Source organism: Cnephaeus nilssonii (assembly GCF_951640355.1).
Source record: "Cnephaeus nilssonii genome assembly, chromosome: 19".
In the NCBI taxonomy this organism is placed as follows: domain Eukaryota; kingdom Metazoa; phylum Chordata; class Mammalia; order Chiroptera; family Vespertilionidae; genus Cnephaeus; species Cnephaeus nilssonii.
The window spans coordinates 4,668,399-4,685,196 of NC_137090.1; the positions used below are offsets into that span (position 1 = coordinate 4,668,399).

Here is a 16,798-nt window from a genome sequence, read left to right on the forward strand (position 1 = left end):
GACCACGGACGCCCGGTGCCGGTTGACTCTGAGGGTGGGAGGATGGACTTGGGGTCCAGGGCTCCGGGCCCCACTGGTGCTCCCAGGGGTCAGGGGTCAGCCTGCCATGCAGAGGGGCCCAGCTTCTCCACGCCCAGCGGGCTGACAGCCTCTCCCAGCGGCCCGTCGCTTTACTCCCTCCAGCCTTTGAGTCACCTGCTCCCTGCCGCTGCTCTTCCTTTGCTTGAGTCCATTTCTTAGGCCAAAAAAACAAACAAAAAAGCGTCTTATGGCTTCTACCCTCTGAGCTCACCGAGAAGAGTTAGTTCCAGGCCAGGGCGTGCCTGGGCCCCAGCCGGCGCTGGATGGCAGCTCCCTCCCTGACAGGGACACTCACACGTTTGTTTGGGGGAAAGAAGTGAACATCAGAGCATCTACACTGGCATTTTCACAGTTATTATTTCCTTTCACCCTGACGACCTCAGGGTGCCTGTTTCTCTCCTTGTGCCTCGTGATGGAGAAGCTGAGACTCAGAAAAGCGAATACTTGTCCACGCCCAGGCCGAGGAGTGGGAGGGGAGCGCAGGCAGGGTGTGGGTGCTAGGACCATGCACGGTTGGCCTGGAGCAGTGGTCGGCAAACTCATTAGCCAACAGAGCCAAATATCAACAGGACAACGCTTGAAACTTCTTTTGAGAGCCGAATTTTTTAAACTTAAACTTCTTCTAACGCCACTTCTTCAAAATAGACTCGCCCAGGCCGTGGTATTTTGTGGAAGAGCCACACTCAAGGGGCCAAAGAGCCGCATGTGGCTCGCCAGCCGCAGTTTGCCGACCACGGGCCTGGAGGACGGGACACCCAAGGCCCGCCCTGCCAGCAGCTTCCTGGGTGGCTCTGAGCGTGCCCCGCCCTCGGGCACAGAGCAACTCGGAAGGTGCTGGACTCGGTCTGGCTCGTCAGCACCTGGGCAGGTTTCTAACCCGCGTCTGAGAGGCGGTTGTGATCCTGTCTGGTCGTGGGGTCGCGTGCGGAGGAAATGAGCATCGTTAAAGCATCTCGAACAGCCCGGAACCTAGCAGGCGCTTTCGTCCTTGTTGGTCCAGATGCTGCCTTCTCCCCGGCCCCACCCCATCCCCAAAGGGCAGGCGGGCTCGGTGATGGGCATGGAGGCCCGCCCCCGTCCCCATCTCTCCCTGTCCTTTTGTCAACCCCTTGCCTATGTCACTGCCCCCTCCCTCCCACTGGCCAGGAGGACAGGAAGGCCTCAGTGGTCCCGGGAGTGCGGGGCCTGGAGTGCACTGTTTGTTGAGGGGAGCCGTGGGGAGCTCGTGCGTGGCCGGGCTGACCGGGTCAGGTCGGGAGGTGAGCGTGACTGCAGAGCGGGGTAGCAACCACGGGGCCCGCACCCGCAGCCCGGGCAGCGGCGCTTCCTCCAGGGAGCCGACCTGGCATATGAAGGCGGAGGTCGGGGCAGGCGGGCGCAGGGTCAGGGATGGGAGGATCGAGCAGCCTGGCAGTGGAGGGGGTCCCCCAGGCCCTACCCTGGATTCCCCTGAAGTCAGACTGGCCCAAGTTCAAGTCCCTCCCAGCCACCATCCGCTGGGCAAGTTCCCTGGCTGCACCTGCTCCTCCCGCCGAGGGGTGGGGGGGGCTCTAGACGCGCCACAGAATCCAGGTGAGCAAGCGATCACGTGGCTTTGTGTCTCTGTCCCCCGCAGATGACGTGGCCCCCTATTTCAAGACGGAGCCGGTGCGGACGCAGGTGCACCTGGAGGGGAACCGCCTGGTGCTCACCTGCATGGCCGAGGGCAGCTGGCCGCTGGAGTTCAAGTGGCTGCACAACAGCCGGGAGCTGACCAAGTTCTCCCTGGAGTACAGGCAAGCGCCGCCCCTCCCTCCCTCCCCTTCCCGTCCTCCCGCCGCCAGGGGCCTGCCACGCCCCGAAAGGGTGCCAGGGTGGGGGCCTGGGCAGTTTTGGGGCAGGGACTCCTGATCCAGGGCAACTGGGAGGCTGGGCTGGCAGAATTGGGGGCCAAAGATGGCCCTGCCCAGGGGTGAGAAGACCGTGCCCTGCTGAGCCCAGCAGAGGGTGGCTGGGAGGTGGGCCAGGGCACTGCCTGGACAGGGTGGCCCATGCAGCCGTGGGTGGGCAGAGGCGGTGATGGGGGTGATGGGGGTGAAGGGGGTAGGGGTGCTCTCTACCGGCAGCGGGCTGTTGCCCTGGCTGTGAGCTGAGCCCTTCCCTCTCCTCCCCACCGAGAAGAACCTATCTCTAGGGGTACCATAGGTGGGGCCTGGGTTCCACAGAGGGGTGCGGCCTGAGGCAACCTGGGTCAGCAGAGAGGAGCACAGCTATTTGGGGGGACCTGTTGAGGGGGGACAGGGAGGTGGCCCGCCCAGGGTCTTCCGGTTATCTCCACTCCCTTCTTATGGCCTCACCCTGAGCCCTGGCCTGGGCTGGCCCTCCCCTCCCAGGACGCTGCCCAGTGGGGACGAAGGAGAGGATGGAGGGAGAGCAGGGTCTCAGACGAGGGTTTGTGGCTGGAAGGGGTCCTGGAGGCAGCTACCCGCAGCCCAGCTGGCCCGCAGCCCTTCCCGGGCCCTCTCTCCCTCTCCCTCTCCTCCCCGCCTGTTGGCTCCCAGCGCTGGGGCTTGTGATTAATCCCTGGCCTGGTGTGTGTGTAATTGGTTTTGTTGGGGAAACAAGATTGCCTTGCCCTGGGGATGCTGATACAAATCTGCCTCGGGGACAGGAATGCAAATGAGAGGAGGGGGTCTGATTGCTTGAGGCGCTGTCCTTCGGAGAACGAGAACGCTCCTTTTCTTCACACAGAGGGAGACCAGGGCCTGGGTCACTTCTGCACTGGCCCATGGGTGTGGCCCCTTTGGGAAAGGAGGGAGCAGGGGGGCCACCTTCCCCTCTGGGTGGTGAGCGGTGGACCAGGAGGCCCCCATTGCTGGCCACTGGGGGCTTCCGGTCTCCAGGGTGCCCACGAGGGACTGCCCCCCCCCAAGCAGCCCCCCCACCCCGTGGTTTTTGGTTGGGGACCAGAGGCACTCCGGGCCACAGTCTGGCAGCCTCCGTGAGGAGCCCCTGCCCCCTCGCAAGTGTTGGACACACCTGAATGGCACGCAGGTGGCACGCCATGGGGGTCCGTGGTGCCTGGAGCCTCCCAGCCTGCCCTGGGCTGCTACGGCAGAGCTGGAGGCGGGATCTAGGAGGGGAGGTGGTTCTTTACCTGGTTCCCAGCTCCTCTTCTGGTGCCTGGGAACCGTAAGGACCCGACGGCGCAGAAGCAGGTTCCAGCTCAGTGTACGGGTCGGATTCCCAGCCACGGAATGGGCTTTCTTTGGAAACGGCGGGATGGTCACGGTGACCCTCATAATCATCGGCCGCGAAGCAGGACTTACACGGCATAACTTACATAACTTAGATGTTACGGTGTGCACGCTGCAATTACCTCCTTTACTCCTGCAAGCAGCCCCGTGTGCCCCATTCTACAGATGAGCAAACTGAGGCTCCGAGAGCTTCGGCAATGTACCCAAGGCCAGATGGTTGAGCTGGGCTTTGACTGGCAGGCGTGTGAGCTCCTGAGCTGGAGCTCTTGACCACCCAGCACTGCCTCTCATTGAAGGAGGACCGCTTCCTTCCTGTGTACCTGAAGCAATCTCTCTGCGAACTGTGCTCCCCGAGTTCTAGAAGGCACCGCAGGGGGAGAAGGCAAATAGGAGCTTGGATGGGTGGAAGTTCTTCAGGGGGCACCAATGAGCTTCCACTAGGGCAGGGGCGGGGACCCTTTTTCCTGCCAAGGGCCGTTTGGATAGTCATCACATCATTCGTGGGCCAGACAGAATCATCCACTTAAACATCAGCCTGCTGTAACCTTACCCTGATGCCATGGCAGGGCCAGACCAAATGATTTCACAGGCCCTTATGCAGTCTGTGGGCCGGACGTTCCCCACCCCAGCACTAGGGGGGCTCGTCCAAGCCTCCTCACCCCCAAGAAGGCGGGCTGAGGAGTGCTGATGGCCAGGCCTCCCTCGGGGTCTACTCCAGGCCAGAGGACACCGTGGGGCAGCCACATGGTGGGAAAGGAGGGTGGGAGCAGTTAGCAGAGGTGGGGACAGAAGCCACTGTGTCCCCTTCACCACCCCTGCCCCCAGTGAGGGCCCAGCTCACAGCAGGTGCTTTTCCTTTCCTTCTCTTTTTTTAATTTTGAAAAGTTTCTAATCTTAGAAAAACTGTAAGTATAGCACCATAAATACCTGTATGCATTTTACCGTTCACCAACTGTTAAGATCTTACATCTGCGCACTCTCTTCTCCCTCCACACACACACATATGCATGCACTTTTTTGCTGAGTTATTTAAGAATGAGTTGCTCCCAGCCGGTATGGCTCAGTGATTGAGCTTTGACCCATAAGCCACGGTTCGATTCCCTGCCAAGGCTCATGCCTGGGTTGTGGGCTCAATCCCTAGTAGAGGGCGTGCCAGAGGCAGCTGATTGATGATTCTCTTCTATCATTGACAAGAGGCCCGGTGCACGAAATTCGTGCACAGGTAGGGACCCTAGGCCTGGCCTGCAATCAGGGCTGATCAGGTTCCCCACCTCCTCCTTCCCTCACTCCCTCAGCACCCCGCTGTCACCGCTGGTCGCCCGCCATGCTCTGCGCCGCCCCCTGGTGGTCAGCACACGTCACAGCAAGCAATCAAACTCCCAGTCTCCCCGTTGAACTCCTGAGGGGACACTTTGCATATTAGCCTTTTATATATATAGATGTTTCTATCTCTCCCTCTCCCTTCTTCTCTGAAATCAATAAAAACATTTTTTTTAAAAAATAACGAGTTACAGACATGATGTCCCTTTACCCCTAAGTAGGATTGCTAGGTATGAGCCATTCTTCTGAAGAACCACCGTACAATTTTCACCCCAGAGAAATTTCACACTGACACAGTGCTACTATCTCACACAGTCCAGACTTCTCCATTTGTCCCAATTACGTCCTTTGTGGGTATTTTTAGTGTTGTTTGCTACAGAATCTAACCCGCGTTGCACTTCGCTGCCAAGTCTCTTAGACTTTAGACTCCTTAAATCCGGAGCTGTTCCTCCTTTTTTATCCTCTTTCACGGCATCGACATTGGGAGTTCAGGCGGGTGTGTCCTCCGGGGCGGATTTGTGACGTTAAACCTTTTGGGCCAGAGTGCGTCCTCTCCGTGGCTCATCCTTGAAGCCACCGGTGTCCTTTTGCCCCATTATCGGCGGCGGTAGATTTGATTCAGCTGGTCCAGGTGACGTCCACCAGGTGTCCCCTTTGTGAAAGTATTAAGGTGTGTCCTTCCCGTTGGAGGACAGCTTACGACTGTGCGAATCGTCTCCTCTCCAGGAATCTCCCATCCGGGCTCCGTATCCACTGATGCGTCTTACCTGGATCCGTTCTTACCGCTTCCTGCCGTTGAGATAAGCAGCTCTTCTACGTCTGCCATTCCTTTCCCTCCTCGGAGCTGCCGTTCGTTTGTAAGGGAAGATCTGTCCTTGATCACAGTTTAGCATCAGCACAAGCTCGCGGATGATTGTCCCTCCAGGCGGGGGGGGGGGGGGGGTGTGTTAGTCCAGCCCTGTCATTGTTCACGTGGGCTCACACCGTAACCCAGACGTGGCCAGTGCGGCTTCTTCCCGCTGGCTCCTGGCTCCTTCGGACGTGCCCACCTCGGATTTCTTGCACTTCCTTGCCTTTTTGGCTCAACAACGTGTTGCCAGTTCGGCTTTTAAGTAAATTCATCCTGAAAAGCCCTTGCGTAGGAGGTCGGCCAGCTTCCCATCTCGCAGTCCTCCAGCCGCCGCTCGCTGCCGAGGCCTTCCGGGTCTCTCGCTCATTCCTGGCGTTAGGTCAGGTGACCATATCCAGTTTCCCGGCAGAAAGATGGCTGCGTGCACTCAGACAGGAAGTGCTGCCGTGCATTTAGCTGTGTTTCCCACCCGGCCGCCAAAGGAAGAGGTTTGCATGCATGTCCATCTCCGAAGGTCTTTAACCGCAGTGGGATCTGTAACAGATAGGGCTGTGTGTGTGCACACGTGTGTGTGTGTGCACAGCCAGGCCGGGCTTGTGGCTGGCCCCAGGCATGTGCACATCTGTGTGTGTGTGACACGTCTGCACAAAGGAAATCCCATGCATCCGCCTGAGTACCAGTGGCTGCGGCGAGCTTTGGGTCCACATCCTCCCGTGGGGCAGATGGGACTGGATGGACTCTGAGCGTGGGCCACCTGAGCATAGTCACTAGTCTGTGGCTCTGGCTGGATCACTTAGCCGCCTGCCTTTGCTTTCTTGCCGGGAATCAGGCACGGTGAGGCCTGCTGTAGAGGCTTAGAGGGAGGATTAAATGGTCTCTGAGAGAGCCCCGTCCCCGGCGCAGCAGACAGGCAATAGATGGCACCTGTTGGGATGATGTAAGATGCCAGGCTTACCGGAGAGTGGGGACTAATCCGGTAACAGACCCACCAGCTCCCACGTGCAGGTGAGCGGATCGGCTCCCAGGTGGTCACGGCAGCTCTGCACCCCTGTGCCAGTGACCGCAGCCCAGGACCCTTCGTAGAACTCCTCCTGCCCCTTGTTGCTGACACGCTTTATCCATTTGGAAACCAGCCTTGAGTTCCCGTTTGGGGCTATCATTGCTGGGGATACCACTTGGGTACAAAACATCAGTTAATTCTAAAAAGAGAGGTTTATTTCCCCACGTGGGTGGGGTGGTGCCTGGGGAAACCCTCCCAAAGCTGTGGGCATGGGCCCCTGCCCTCCCTGCTGGTGGGACAGGCACACAGCCTCCCGGGGACCATTGGCGCGTGTTGGGGTGTGGGGGGAGGTTGAGCACAATACTCAGTCAGACATATTTGGTCTAATGTATTTGCTAGAGTGTGTGTGTGTGTGTGTGTGTGTGTGTGTGTGCACGCACACGCTCAGTTCCTTCACAGTCTTGCATGCGTTGGATGCCGTGAGCATGTGTCTGTGCAAAGCCTGTAGGTGTGTTTGTGTAACTTCCTGACTCTGTGGGATGGTCACTCGCATGAGGGTCAGGCCCTCCGGGTCGCTGCTGGGGACTCTGGCATCAGACTGCCCCCCCACACTCCCTCCTCGGCTCCCCATCCCCTCCCCACCCCTCCAGGGGCCATCGCCCCACGTTGAACCGACTCAGCCTCAATGCATCCATGTCACCAGTCAGGCCTGTGAGGCTGGGGACAACCTCACCTGCTCATAAATGGGCGGGTCAGGCGTGGCAATGGAGGAGGGAGGGGCGATGGATCGTGACCACCTGCCCTTGTGACCACTTCACGGCAAAGCCATCAACCAGATCATTTTGTCCCGCCCTGAGAATGCCTTCTCCCATAGTTATCCTCACACTTAAAACTAACTGGGAAAACCAGTCAGCTAGGCAGACACCCCCCACCCCCCCCCCTCTCTCTCTCTCTCTCTCTCTCTCTCTCACACACACACACACACACACACACACACACACACACACACACACCTCCGTATAATCAGGGCGCACACCCAAAGGAGGTTTATGGAGGGTCGCTGGCTGCCAGGTGTCTTCATACATCATCTCACAGCAACACCAGGAGGTGAGCGATATTACTCTCCTTTGGCAAACGCAGGCCCTGAAGCTCAGAGAAGTTCCAGGACTTGCCTGGGGTCATCAACAGGGCGCCCAGCAGGTCCCAGAGAGGCTGCTTGACTGGAGTGTGTTCTGTCCTCTCCCCACCCCTGTCACTCTGTGTCACTCTCCTGGCCCAAGAGTCCAGAAGCCAGGGGCCTGGGACACTTCGGAGGGGCACATGTGAGGGTGTGGGACCCGCTGAGGCTGAGTTCTGCTCCGGGGGCCCTAGGATGGCATGGGAAAGAGCAGGTGTGGGGAGGGGAGACCAGGTGAGCCAGGCCGGGCGTGTGGCCGGCCCCAGGCTGGGTGCCCAGGTGTCTCTCGGGGAACTGCACAGACTCAGTGACGGGAGAAGAAGGCCCCAGGCGTGTGACAGCCCTGGCGAGCAGCACAGAGCAGGGGACACAGACAAAGACGGTGCAGCCTTTGAAATTCTTCAGAGGCGCGGATGAAGGGAAACTCCCCGGGCCAGCTGCTTTGTCTCTCGCGTATCCCCTGGCCTCCCCTTCCAAGTGAGTGGAAGTGAGAGTGGGCGGCAGAGGCGGGAGAGGCAGAGGTGGCTGGCTTCCCGGTGAGCACCGGAGCACATGCCACGTGAGTGCCAGGAGCCCAGCCAAGCTCTTCCCGGCAGCCGTGCTGGGAGACGGTGCTATTATTATCTCTGCCTCCGAGCTAGGAGTCACAGATCAGAGAGGGTCAGCAACTTGCACGAGGTCACACAGCCCGGATCTTTCAGACCCCAAGCCTGGGACCCATCCCCTCCTCTATAGTCCCAGGTCAGTGGCACGGCCGGGGCTCGGCTTTCTGGGGATAGCCCAGCGGCCTTCTAAAGAGCTGCAGAGGGGAGCAGTTCGCAGCTAACATGTGAAACTTACCACGGACCCTGCCCTGTTCTGCGTGCTTCACGTATGTTAACTCGTGATAACAGACACTCCCCTGCCGGCCACTTCCACTTAGGCTCTCTCTCTCTTTGTTACTAATTTACTTTAATGTATTTTTATTGATTTCAGAGAAGGGAGAGGGAGAGATAGAAACATCCAAGATGAGAGAGAATCATAGATCAGCTGCCTCCTGTACACCCCCTACTGGGGATGGATCCCACAACCCAGGCATGTGCCCTTGACTGGAGTCAAACCCGGGACCCTTCAGTCCGCAGGCCGACGCTCTATCCACTGAGCCAAACCGGCTAGGGCTAGGCTCTCATCCTCCATCCCTGCACACTAACAACCCCGCAGTGGCGGCGGCGGGGTGGCGAGGAGTGCAGGGCTGCGTGGGTCAGTCCCTACCCAAGGCCTGAAGCCGCAGAACCCAACGAGAGTCAGGCCTTGCCCTCCACGAAGGAGATGCGGACATTGGCTCACAGGCAGTGAGCTCACGGCCCCTCGCAGGTGGGGTAGGAGTGAAGAAGTGGAGGCAGGAGCGAGCAGACGCGAGGGGACAGCTGACGCACAGGGACGCCCAGGGAGCCGGGGAGATGGCACAAGACGACAGGGAGGACGGCGAACGCCAGGGAGAACATTCCGGGCCGCAGCCGCAGGTGGTGGGCAGCCCTTAGAGGGTCTTGGTCCAGGGAGCTCGAGACCCCCCCAACCTGGTCCCACCACCCCTCGTCCCAGCCTCCTCTCTCGCCGACCCCCTTCGCTCGTGGGCTGAGCGATGCCCTTAGCTATTGGATACCATCACGCCTTTGCTCACCTCTCTCCTCTACCCGCCCTGTCCTTACACCCCTTTGCTGCCTGATCCCCCAAGATTCAGCACCAAGATCCCCCCAACATGAACCCCAGGCCTGCCTTGAATCACTGTAGGCCTTTAGGCAAATGACTGAACCCCCGCCTCAGTTGCCAAGTCTGTGAAATGGGAATGATAGAACTGGTAGCTGCCTCCAGGGGGGGCGAGTGTCACATGACACCAAATACGCAGCAGGGTGTCTGGTCGGAGTCTCTACAACCCGGAGCACCCTTCCTCCCCCCAGCGGGCAGGCTCTGCCACCCGGTCCTTCTGGCCACGGCTCCCTCCCACCCTCCAGGGAGGTCCGGCTCCTCTTCCTCCAGGAGGCCAGGTCCCACCTGCCCGGTGCCCAGCCTCTTCGGGGGTTTACTGCAGCTCGGCCGCGGGTTTGGACGTCTTGTCTGAAAATGGAAGGCTGCGGGTGAGAGCTGAGGTGCAGGAATTGGTTATGATGGGCATAAATTGAATTTTAATAGAGATGTACGTGGCATGGAGCCAGCATACGCAGGCAAAGGGAAGGTAGTAATTAAAAGTTAACGAGTCTAGAAATGTGCGGGTCCTCAGGGAGAAATGGGGGAGCTGGGCGGGGAGGAGAGGGGCCCCCAGGCGGGCAGAGGATCCGCAGGAGGAGGAGGGCTGACCTGCCCGCCCCGCCGTGCCGTGTCTGCACGAGGGGACGGCGGAGCCTCAGGGACCCTCGGACCACGCCCTGGGCTGCCATGGGGAGCACAGCGGCGAGAGCAGGGCTCCGAAACCTGGGCGCCCGGAACATTGGGGCAGGACCGCGCTCCGGTGCAGGGACCGCCCGTGCACTGCAGGGCCTCCACCCGCTCCATGCCAGCCGCCCCCTCCCCCAGATGTGACAACGGAAAATGTCTCCGGGCATTGCCAGGTGTGCCCTGGGGGGCCCCATCGCCCCACTGAAAGCGAGGCACCAGGGCTCCCACGCTAGACTCTGCGAGCAGGCGGCCTGCCGTGTGGGAATCGGGGGTCTGGCTGGGTCAGGGCCCCTCTTGGGGGTCTCTCCTGCCCCCGTTGACTTTTCCTGACAATCCCGTAGACGGTTCCTCAGAGTTCACTGAGTTGCCCGGAGTGGCTTCCTCGCTGCTTCAGGGGGCCTGGGTGGAGGGTGAGCACGCAGGTGGGACACCGTCATTGCACAAAGGAGGAAGGAGGCTGGAGGGATGGAGGCCTGGTCCCTGCACCCCGTGAGCGGAAGGAGGGCTTCAGCTCCCGGAATGAAGTAAGGCGCCGGCCTCCTCCGGGCAGCCCTGCCCAAAGCTGCCGGAGGGAGAACACGGACCTCGGTTCCTGTGGCAGCTCTGACCCGGTCCCCACCGGTGCCCGAGGACACCTCCTACCACGGCCTTGAGGCCCTTGAGCCTGGCCTGCCCCCCCCCGCCCCGCCCCCCGCCCTGTGGTGAAGGCCTCCCCTGACTTAGGACAGGTTCCTCCTGGCCCGAGGGGCAGGTGGTGAGCAGGGAGGGCACAGCTGGCTCCCTGGGCCTCCGGTTGGCGCTGCAGTAATTATGTCAATGAAGACAAATCCGCTCAAAATGTACGGGGACAGCAGGGGGAGACGCAGCCAACATCGCTGACACATGGGCTGCCTTGGTTTCCATAGCAACCTGCTTCCTCACACGCTCATCCGTGGGTCCCGGCTGGAGGAGGGAGAGGGCCCCCTCCTCCCGAGGAAGCCGGAGGTGGATGGCGGTGCCCCCTGTCAGGACCCGGGCTCAGGGCAGCGAGGTCTGGGGGGCACACGCCCAGCCGCGGGCGGGCTCCGCGGGCGCCTGGGGACGCGGTGGCCCCGAGCGAAAATGACTTCCCTCCTAGGTGGGGCCTGCGTTCAGTGTCCGAATTGGAATTCAAACCCAGGCCCCCTCTCGTCGTTGATGGTTGGTGTTTCTATCTCTCTCTCCCTCCCCCTTCCTCTCTGAAATCAATAAAAATAAATTTTAAAAGAGAAAGAAAGAAAGGCTCTTGAGGAAAGCCCTTCTCTGATGAACGGAGGCATTTATTTCCACCACAAGAAACTTCACATGCAAATTAGCGAGGGTTTGATGATCATCCATCACCTGGAATTGACAGGTTTGCACTTGGCCTTGATCCCCGGTAACCAAGGTACAGGGAGGGGCGTAGGGCGGTCGGGCAGGCGGGGCCCAGGTCCTGGGGGAGGCAGGGAGAGGTGGTCCCCATCGGAGGCACATATGTTTATTATCTGGGTTATTCCAATATATGGAAATGAGGCCTGGGGACCCCCCCCTTCCCTCCCCGCTCCCTCCCCAGATCTTCCTGCGCCCCCGCCCCCTCTGGGCTCTCAGCCAGGACACAGAAACTAATGAGACCTGGACTCAGTGATGTGCCCAGGCAGGCAACTGGTTTGGATAGATAGCCGCCTGGGGAGTTGGTAATGACCCCAGCTTCCGGGGGGCTGCTTCGGTGCCTGACTCCTCCCCCCGATGTCCCCCACTCCTCGGAGGCCCTCTCTGGCCCATTCATGGGACTTCTCAATGGGGGAGGTTCGGGGGGGGGGGGCTCTCCCTGTGTCTTTGCCCCCCTAGAAGAGTCTCTGCCGAGGCCCCCTTTTCCGTTCTCTGACTTGGGGTGCGCCAGGGTGTCTGTGACTGAATTTCCACCCAGCCAAGGAGAGGCTTGCTGCCAGCCGGCTGCCCAAGGCCCTGGGGCACAGAGCCCCCTGGCACTGGGCTTGGAGGAGGGGGTGGCTGGGAGCAGAGGTTGCCGCTCCCACTGGCAGCCCCTGGGGCTGGGGGTTCTTAGCTCAGTGCCTGGGGGGGCAGGTGGGGACTCACAGGGTGGGGGCTCACAGAGGGCTTGGGGAAGGGAGACGCCATTGGTCCTGCAGAATGAGGAATGGTAACCCAGAAAGACAATCTCCCCAAAAGCGACGGGGCACCAACCCCGGAAGTCAACCCGCAGCACGTCCCGAAGCTTCAGCCGCTGCAGCTGCTCCCGGACCCTGAACCCCTAGGCACGTACAGAGTGGGGCCCCGCCCGAGGGAGCAGGCCCAGCCTGGCCCCTGCCACGGCCGCTGCTCAGTGAGCTGTCGCTGCCCAGAAAACCACCCCAAACCGTAGTGGCTTAAACAACAGTGATTTCTTACTGCTCCGCGGGTCTCTCCTGGGCCTCTCACCAGGTTGCATGGGGCTGGCAGTCAACTGGGGCTGGGCTGGGGCTGAGCTGGGGCTGAGCTGGGGCTGAGCTGGGCTGGACTGGGGCTGGGGCTCGGATGGACTGGGGCTGGGCTGAGCTGGGCCTGGGCTGAGGCTGGGCTGGACTGGGGCTGGGCTGAGGCTGGGGCTGGGCTGAGGCTGGGGCTGGGCTGAGGCTGGGCTGGACTGGGGCTGGGGCTGGGGCTGGGGCTGGGCTGGGGCTGGGCTGAGGCTGGGCTGGACTGGGGCTGGGCTGAGGCTGGGGCTGGGCTGAGGCTGGGGCTGGGCTGAGGCTGGGCTGGACTGGGGCTGGGGCTGGGGCTGGGCTGAGGCTGGGGCTGGGCTGAGGCTGGGCTGGACTGGGGCTGGGGCTGGGGCTGGGGCTGGACTGGGGCTGGGGCTGGGGCTGGGGCTGGGGCTGGGCTGGGGCTGGGCTGGGCTGGGGCTGGGCTGGGCTGGGGCTGGGGCTGGGGCTGGGCTGGGGCTGGGGCTGGGCTGAGGCTGGGCTGGACTGGGGCTGGGGCTGAGCTGGGGCTGGGCTGAGGCTGGGCTGGGGCTGGGCTGGGGCTGGGCTGGGGCTGGGCTGGGCTGGGCTGGGGCTGGGGCTGGGGCTGGGCTGGGGCTGGGCTGGGGCTGGGCTGGGCTGGGGCTGGGCTGGGGCTGGGCTGGATTGGGGCTGGGGCTGCGGCTGCGGCTGGAGCTGGGGCTGGGCTGGGATGGGGCTGGGCTGAGGCTGTGCTGGACTGGGGCTGGGGCTGGGGATGGGGCTGGGCTGGGGCTGGGCTGGGGCTGGGCTGGATTGGGGCTGGGGCTGGGGCTGGGCTGGGATGGGGCTGGGCTGAGGCTGTGCTGGACTGGGGCTGAGCTGGGCTGGGGCTGGGGCTGGGGCTGGGCTGGGATGGGGCTGGGCTGAGGCTGGGCTGGACTGGGGCTGGGGCTGAGCTGGGGCTGGGCTGGGGCTGGGCTGGATTGGGGCTGGGGCTGCGGCTGCGGCTGGGCTGGGGCTGGGCTGTGCTGGACTGGGGCTGAGCTGGGCTGGGGCTGGGGCTGGGGCTGGGGATGGGGCTGGGCTGGGGCTGGGGCTGGGCTGGGATGGGGCTGGGCTGGGGCTGGGCTGGACTGGGGCTGGGGCTGAGCTGGGCTGGGGCTGGGGCTGGGGCTGGGGATGGGGCTGGGCTGGGGCTGGGCTGGACTGGGGCTGGGGCTGGGGCTGGGGCTGGGGCTGGGGCTGGGACGGGGCAGCCAGGATGGCGGGCCTCTCCCCTCCTGCTTATCGTCTGTGGATGGTGTTCTCGGGGCAGGCATCTGAGAGGGTGAAGGTAGAAGCTGCAAGGCTCCTGGGGCCTAGGCTCCGGAATGTTCCACCCTCTTCTATCAGCGAAAGCACATCCCGAGGCCAGCCCAGATTTAGGGGGCAGTAGACTCCGCATCCTGATTGGAGTCGCTATAAATATTAGGGGCACGCTCCTCGCATCCCGCTGGCAGCCGCCCAGATCACCTTTGCCAGATGGCGGCTCGCCGGTGGGTCCCCGGGGCCTCGTTAACACCGTTCCGTTCTGGGTCCCCCACCACGGGCCTCCTCCGAAGTCAACTCCGAGGGTGACTTTGAAACCCGAAGGGAATGAGCAGAGGCTGGAGGGGAGTCCCGCTGGAGAAGGCCAGGAAGGTCGGGCAGGTGGGGTCGTGTCTGGGGCCAGCTGCCCGCGGCCGGCAGATGTGCAGAAGGCAGAGCGGGGCGTTGGCTCGGGGCCCTGGAGCTCGGGGCGGCCGCTGTCACAGCTCCGGACCCCGGATGCCATGGCAGCCGCAGCTCAAGCTCTGCTCCGGGGCTGGCTGCTGGGCAAGGCTTGTCCTACCTGAGTGGGCACGGGGCCTGGCCTCAGGGGCTGAGGGCAGCGGCCCGTCCTCCCAGGACAGGTGACAAAGTGAGCAATAATAACTCACGTCACCCGGGGGCCACTGGCGCTCGGGGAGTGCCGACCTCGTGCCTCATGCCCGGCCCGGGCCCAAGCCCTTTACAGGAACAGTCTCGTCCCATCGTCCAGCGTGCCTGCAGGTAGCAACTACCGTGCGGTGGTTAACAGCACCAAGTCTGGAGGCAGACTCTCTCGGCTCTGCCACCTGCTGGCTGTGTGTTCTTGGGCAAGTTACTGGACCTCTCTGAGCCTTCGAGTCCTCATGTTTTTCATCTGCCAAATCTGGGTACAATTGATTCTGACCTCACAGAGTCGTTAATGAGGAATAACTGCCTTATCACGTGCGAGGTGCTTAAATCAGGGCCTGGCCGATGTGTTATTATTATTATTACTGTTATTATTAACACCGTTTTATAGATGAGGAAATGGAGGCCCAGAGAGAGTAGGCCACTTGCTCAAGGTCACACAGCAAGTAAAATACACCGGCCGTCGTGAACCCACCTTCTCCACCTGCACCCCGCCCCCCACCCCCCGCCCTTGGCTCCGAGCTACTTAGGCAGAGGGAAGCAGGGTGATGTGACTCGGGGGCCCTTGGCACTGCGCTTAGTAGGGTGTTTACGAGCTCTGCACGGGGTCCGCCTGCCCAGGCTGGCTGAGCGCCGCTGTGTGCGAGGCAAGGGGCCGCCCCTGAGAGAGATCAGAAGCTGGGAGAGGAAGACAGGAAGCCGGAGAACGAGGAATGAACCCAGCAGGGACCTCAGACCCTGGCACCTGGTAGTGGGGGGCGCTCCGGGGGGCAGTTCTGCCAGCCCTGCTCTGAAGTGACAGAAACCAGGGCAGCGTGATGGGTTTTCATAAAGCTAGGTTCACTCCGTGTGTAAAGCTCGCCAGTCCTTTTACTCTTTGGGTGTTAAAATCCTTTCAGTGAAATCTGTGTCAGAGATGTTTTGTTCATTTTGCCTTCATATCCTTTTTGGCCAAATTAAAGTTAGCCACTCCTCCTTGGCCCTAGATATGCATATGGACATCGATTTCAGGGTGAGGGAGCAGTTTTAAAGCTCCGTGAAATTGCTAACTTGTGTGTGTGTGTGTGTGTGTGTGTGTGTTTATAATATATATTTCAGAGAGGAAGGGAGAGGGAGAGAGAGAGAGATAGAAACAACCATGATGAGAGAGAATCATTGATCGGCTGCCTCCTGCACGCCCCACACTGGGGTTCGAGCCCACAACCCGGCACATGCCCTGACCAGGAATCTAACCATGACCTCCTGGTTCATAGGCCGATGCTCAACCACTGGGCCACGCCGGCCGGGCTGGAATTGCTAAGGTTTCGCTGTGCAGTTCGTACGTTTCTTGAGGGGGGGGATGGGGTCATGCCGCATTTGCCCTCAAGCCCCCAGCACAGCGCTGGGCAAAAGTCATTGGTGGTGGGTGTTTCTGGCCCTGGTGGAAGGATGGCCCAGACTCTCCCAAAGGGAGATACAGCCCAGAGCCGGGATCTAGGGGAGGGCCCGGGGGCACACGCCTCCCCAGCCAGGGCAGCGGGGCCTTGGACTGGGACAGGAGGGATGCCGTGACACCTGAAGCCTTGCCTCGGGTAGGAAGAAAGAGCATCGGCTCTGACCTTGAGTCGGCTCTGCCCAGGGAAGGGCATGGGCGTCTCACCACGCACCCCCACTCTGCCCCAGCTGCCAGCAGCAGGTGCTGCAAGACGGCCAGGGAGGCCGCTTCCCAGCTTCCCTTGGCCTGACCTGCCCCGGCAAGCTGGGGGAGCCCCAGGGAGACGCGTGCCTCCTCTGCCTTGTCAACATTCAGTAATCCCCCCAACATCTGGCCTGCGGAGATCAGGAGCCCCGTGGAGACCAGAGAGCAGGACTCAGCCGGGCAGAACGCTCGGGCCGGCTGGACAGAGCTTGGCAGAGTTCACACCGCCACCCCAATAGGTGCTTCCTGTTCATATCCACACCCCCTCCTTAGTATGAATTAGCCGTTATCCTTTGTGGTCATTAAAGGGGCCGTGACAAAGTCGTCCCGGCTCCCAGAGGAGCGAGTCTTCGTCCCCTTCTGTTCCCTGCGACTCGGAGATGCCGAGGGGCCGGGTTTGAACTCTTCGCCGCCGCGTGCTGGGTGGGGGAGCCGCAGGAAGCGAGAGTGGACGGGAGCGGAACTGGGGACGGCGCGTTTCTCAGCGGGGCGTGGCGGCGGCAGGAACATTTCCACCTGAGGGTACACGGTACCATGGGGCGCACCGGCTTGCCGTTACTGTTGGCATTATTAGTGCTGCTGACGCCCAGAGCCTAGCACACCGCCTGACCTGTTGCAGGCAGTCCAGTCTGAACAGAATGACCCGT

General features: G+C 61.5%; 1 protein-coding gene across 1 annotated transcript in view; it reads left to right on the top strand.

The window, feature by feature from the left end:
- Positions 1-16,798, top strand: part of SDK2 (sidekick cell adhesion molecule 2) — a 212,894-nt gene that overhangs the window by 89,156 nt on the left and 106,940 nt on the right. The window contains exon 2 of the mRNA XM_079799164.1: positions 1,697-1,856. Within this exon, the coding sequence (XP_079655290.1) occupies positions 1,697-1,856 (160 nt within the window). The remainder of the gene's footprint in view (positions 1-1,696; positions 1,857-16,798) is intronic.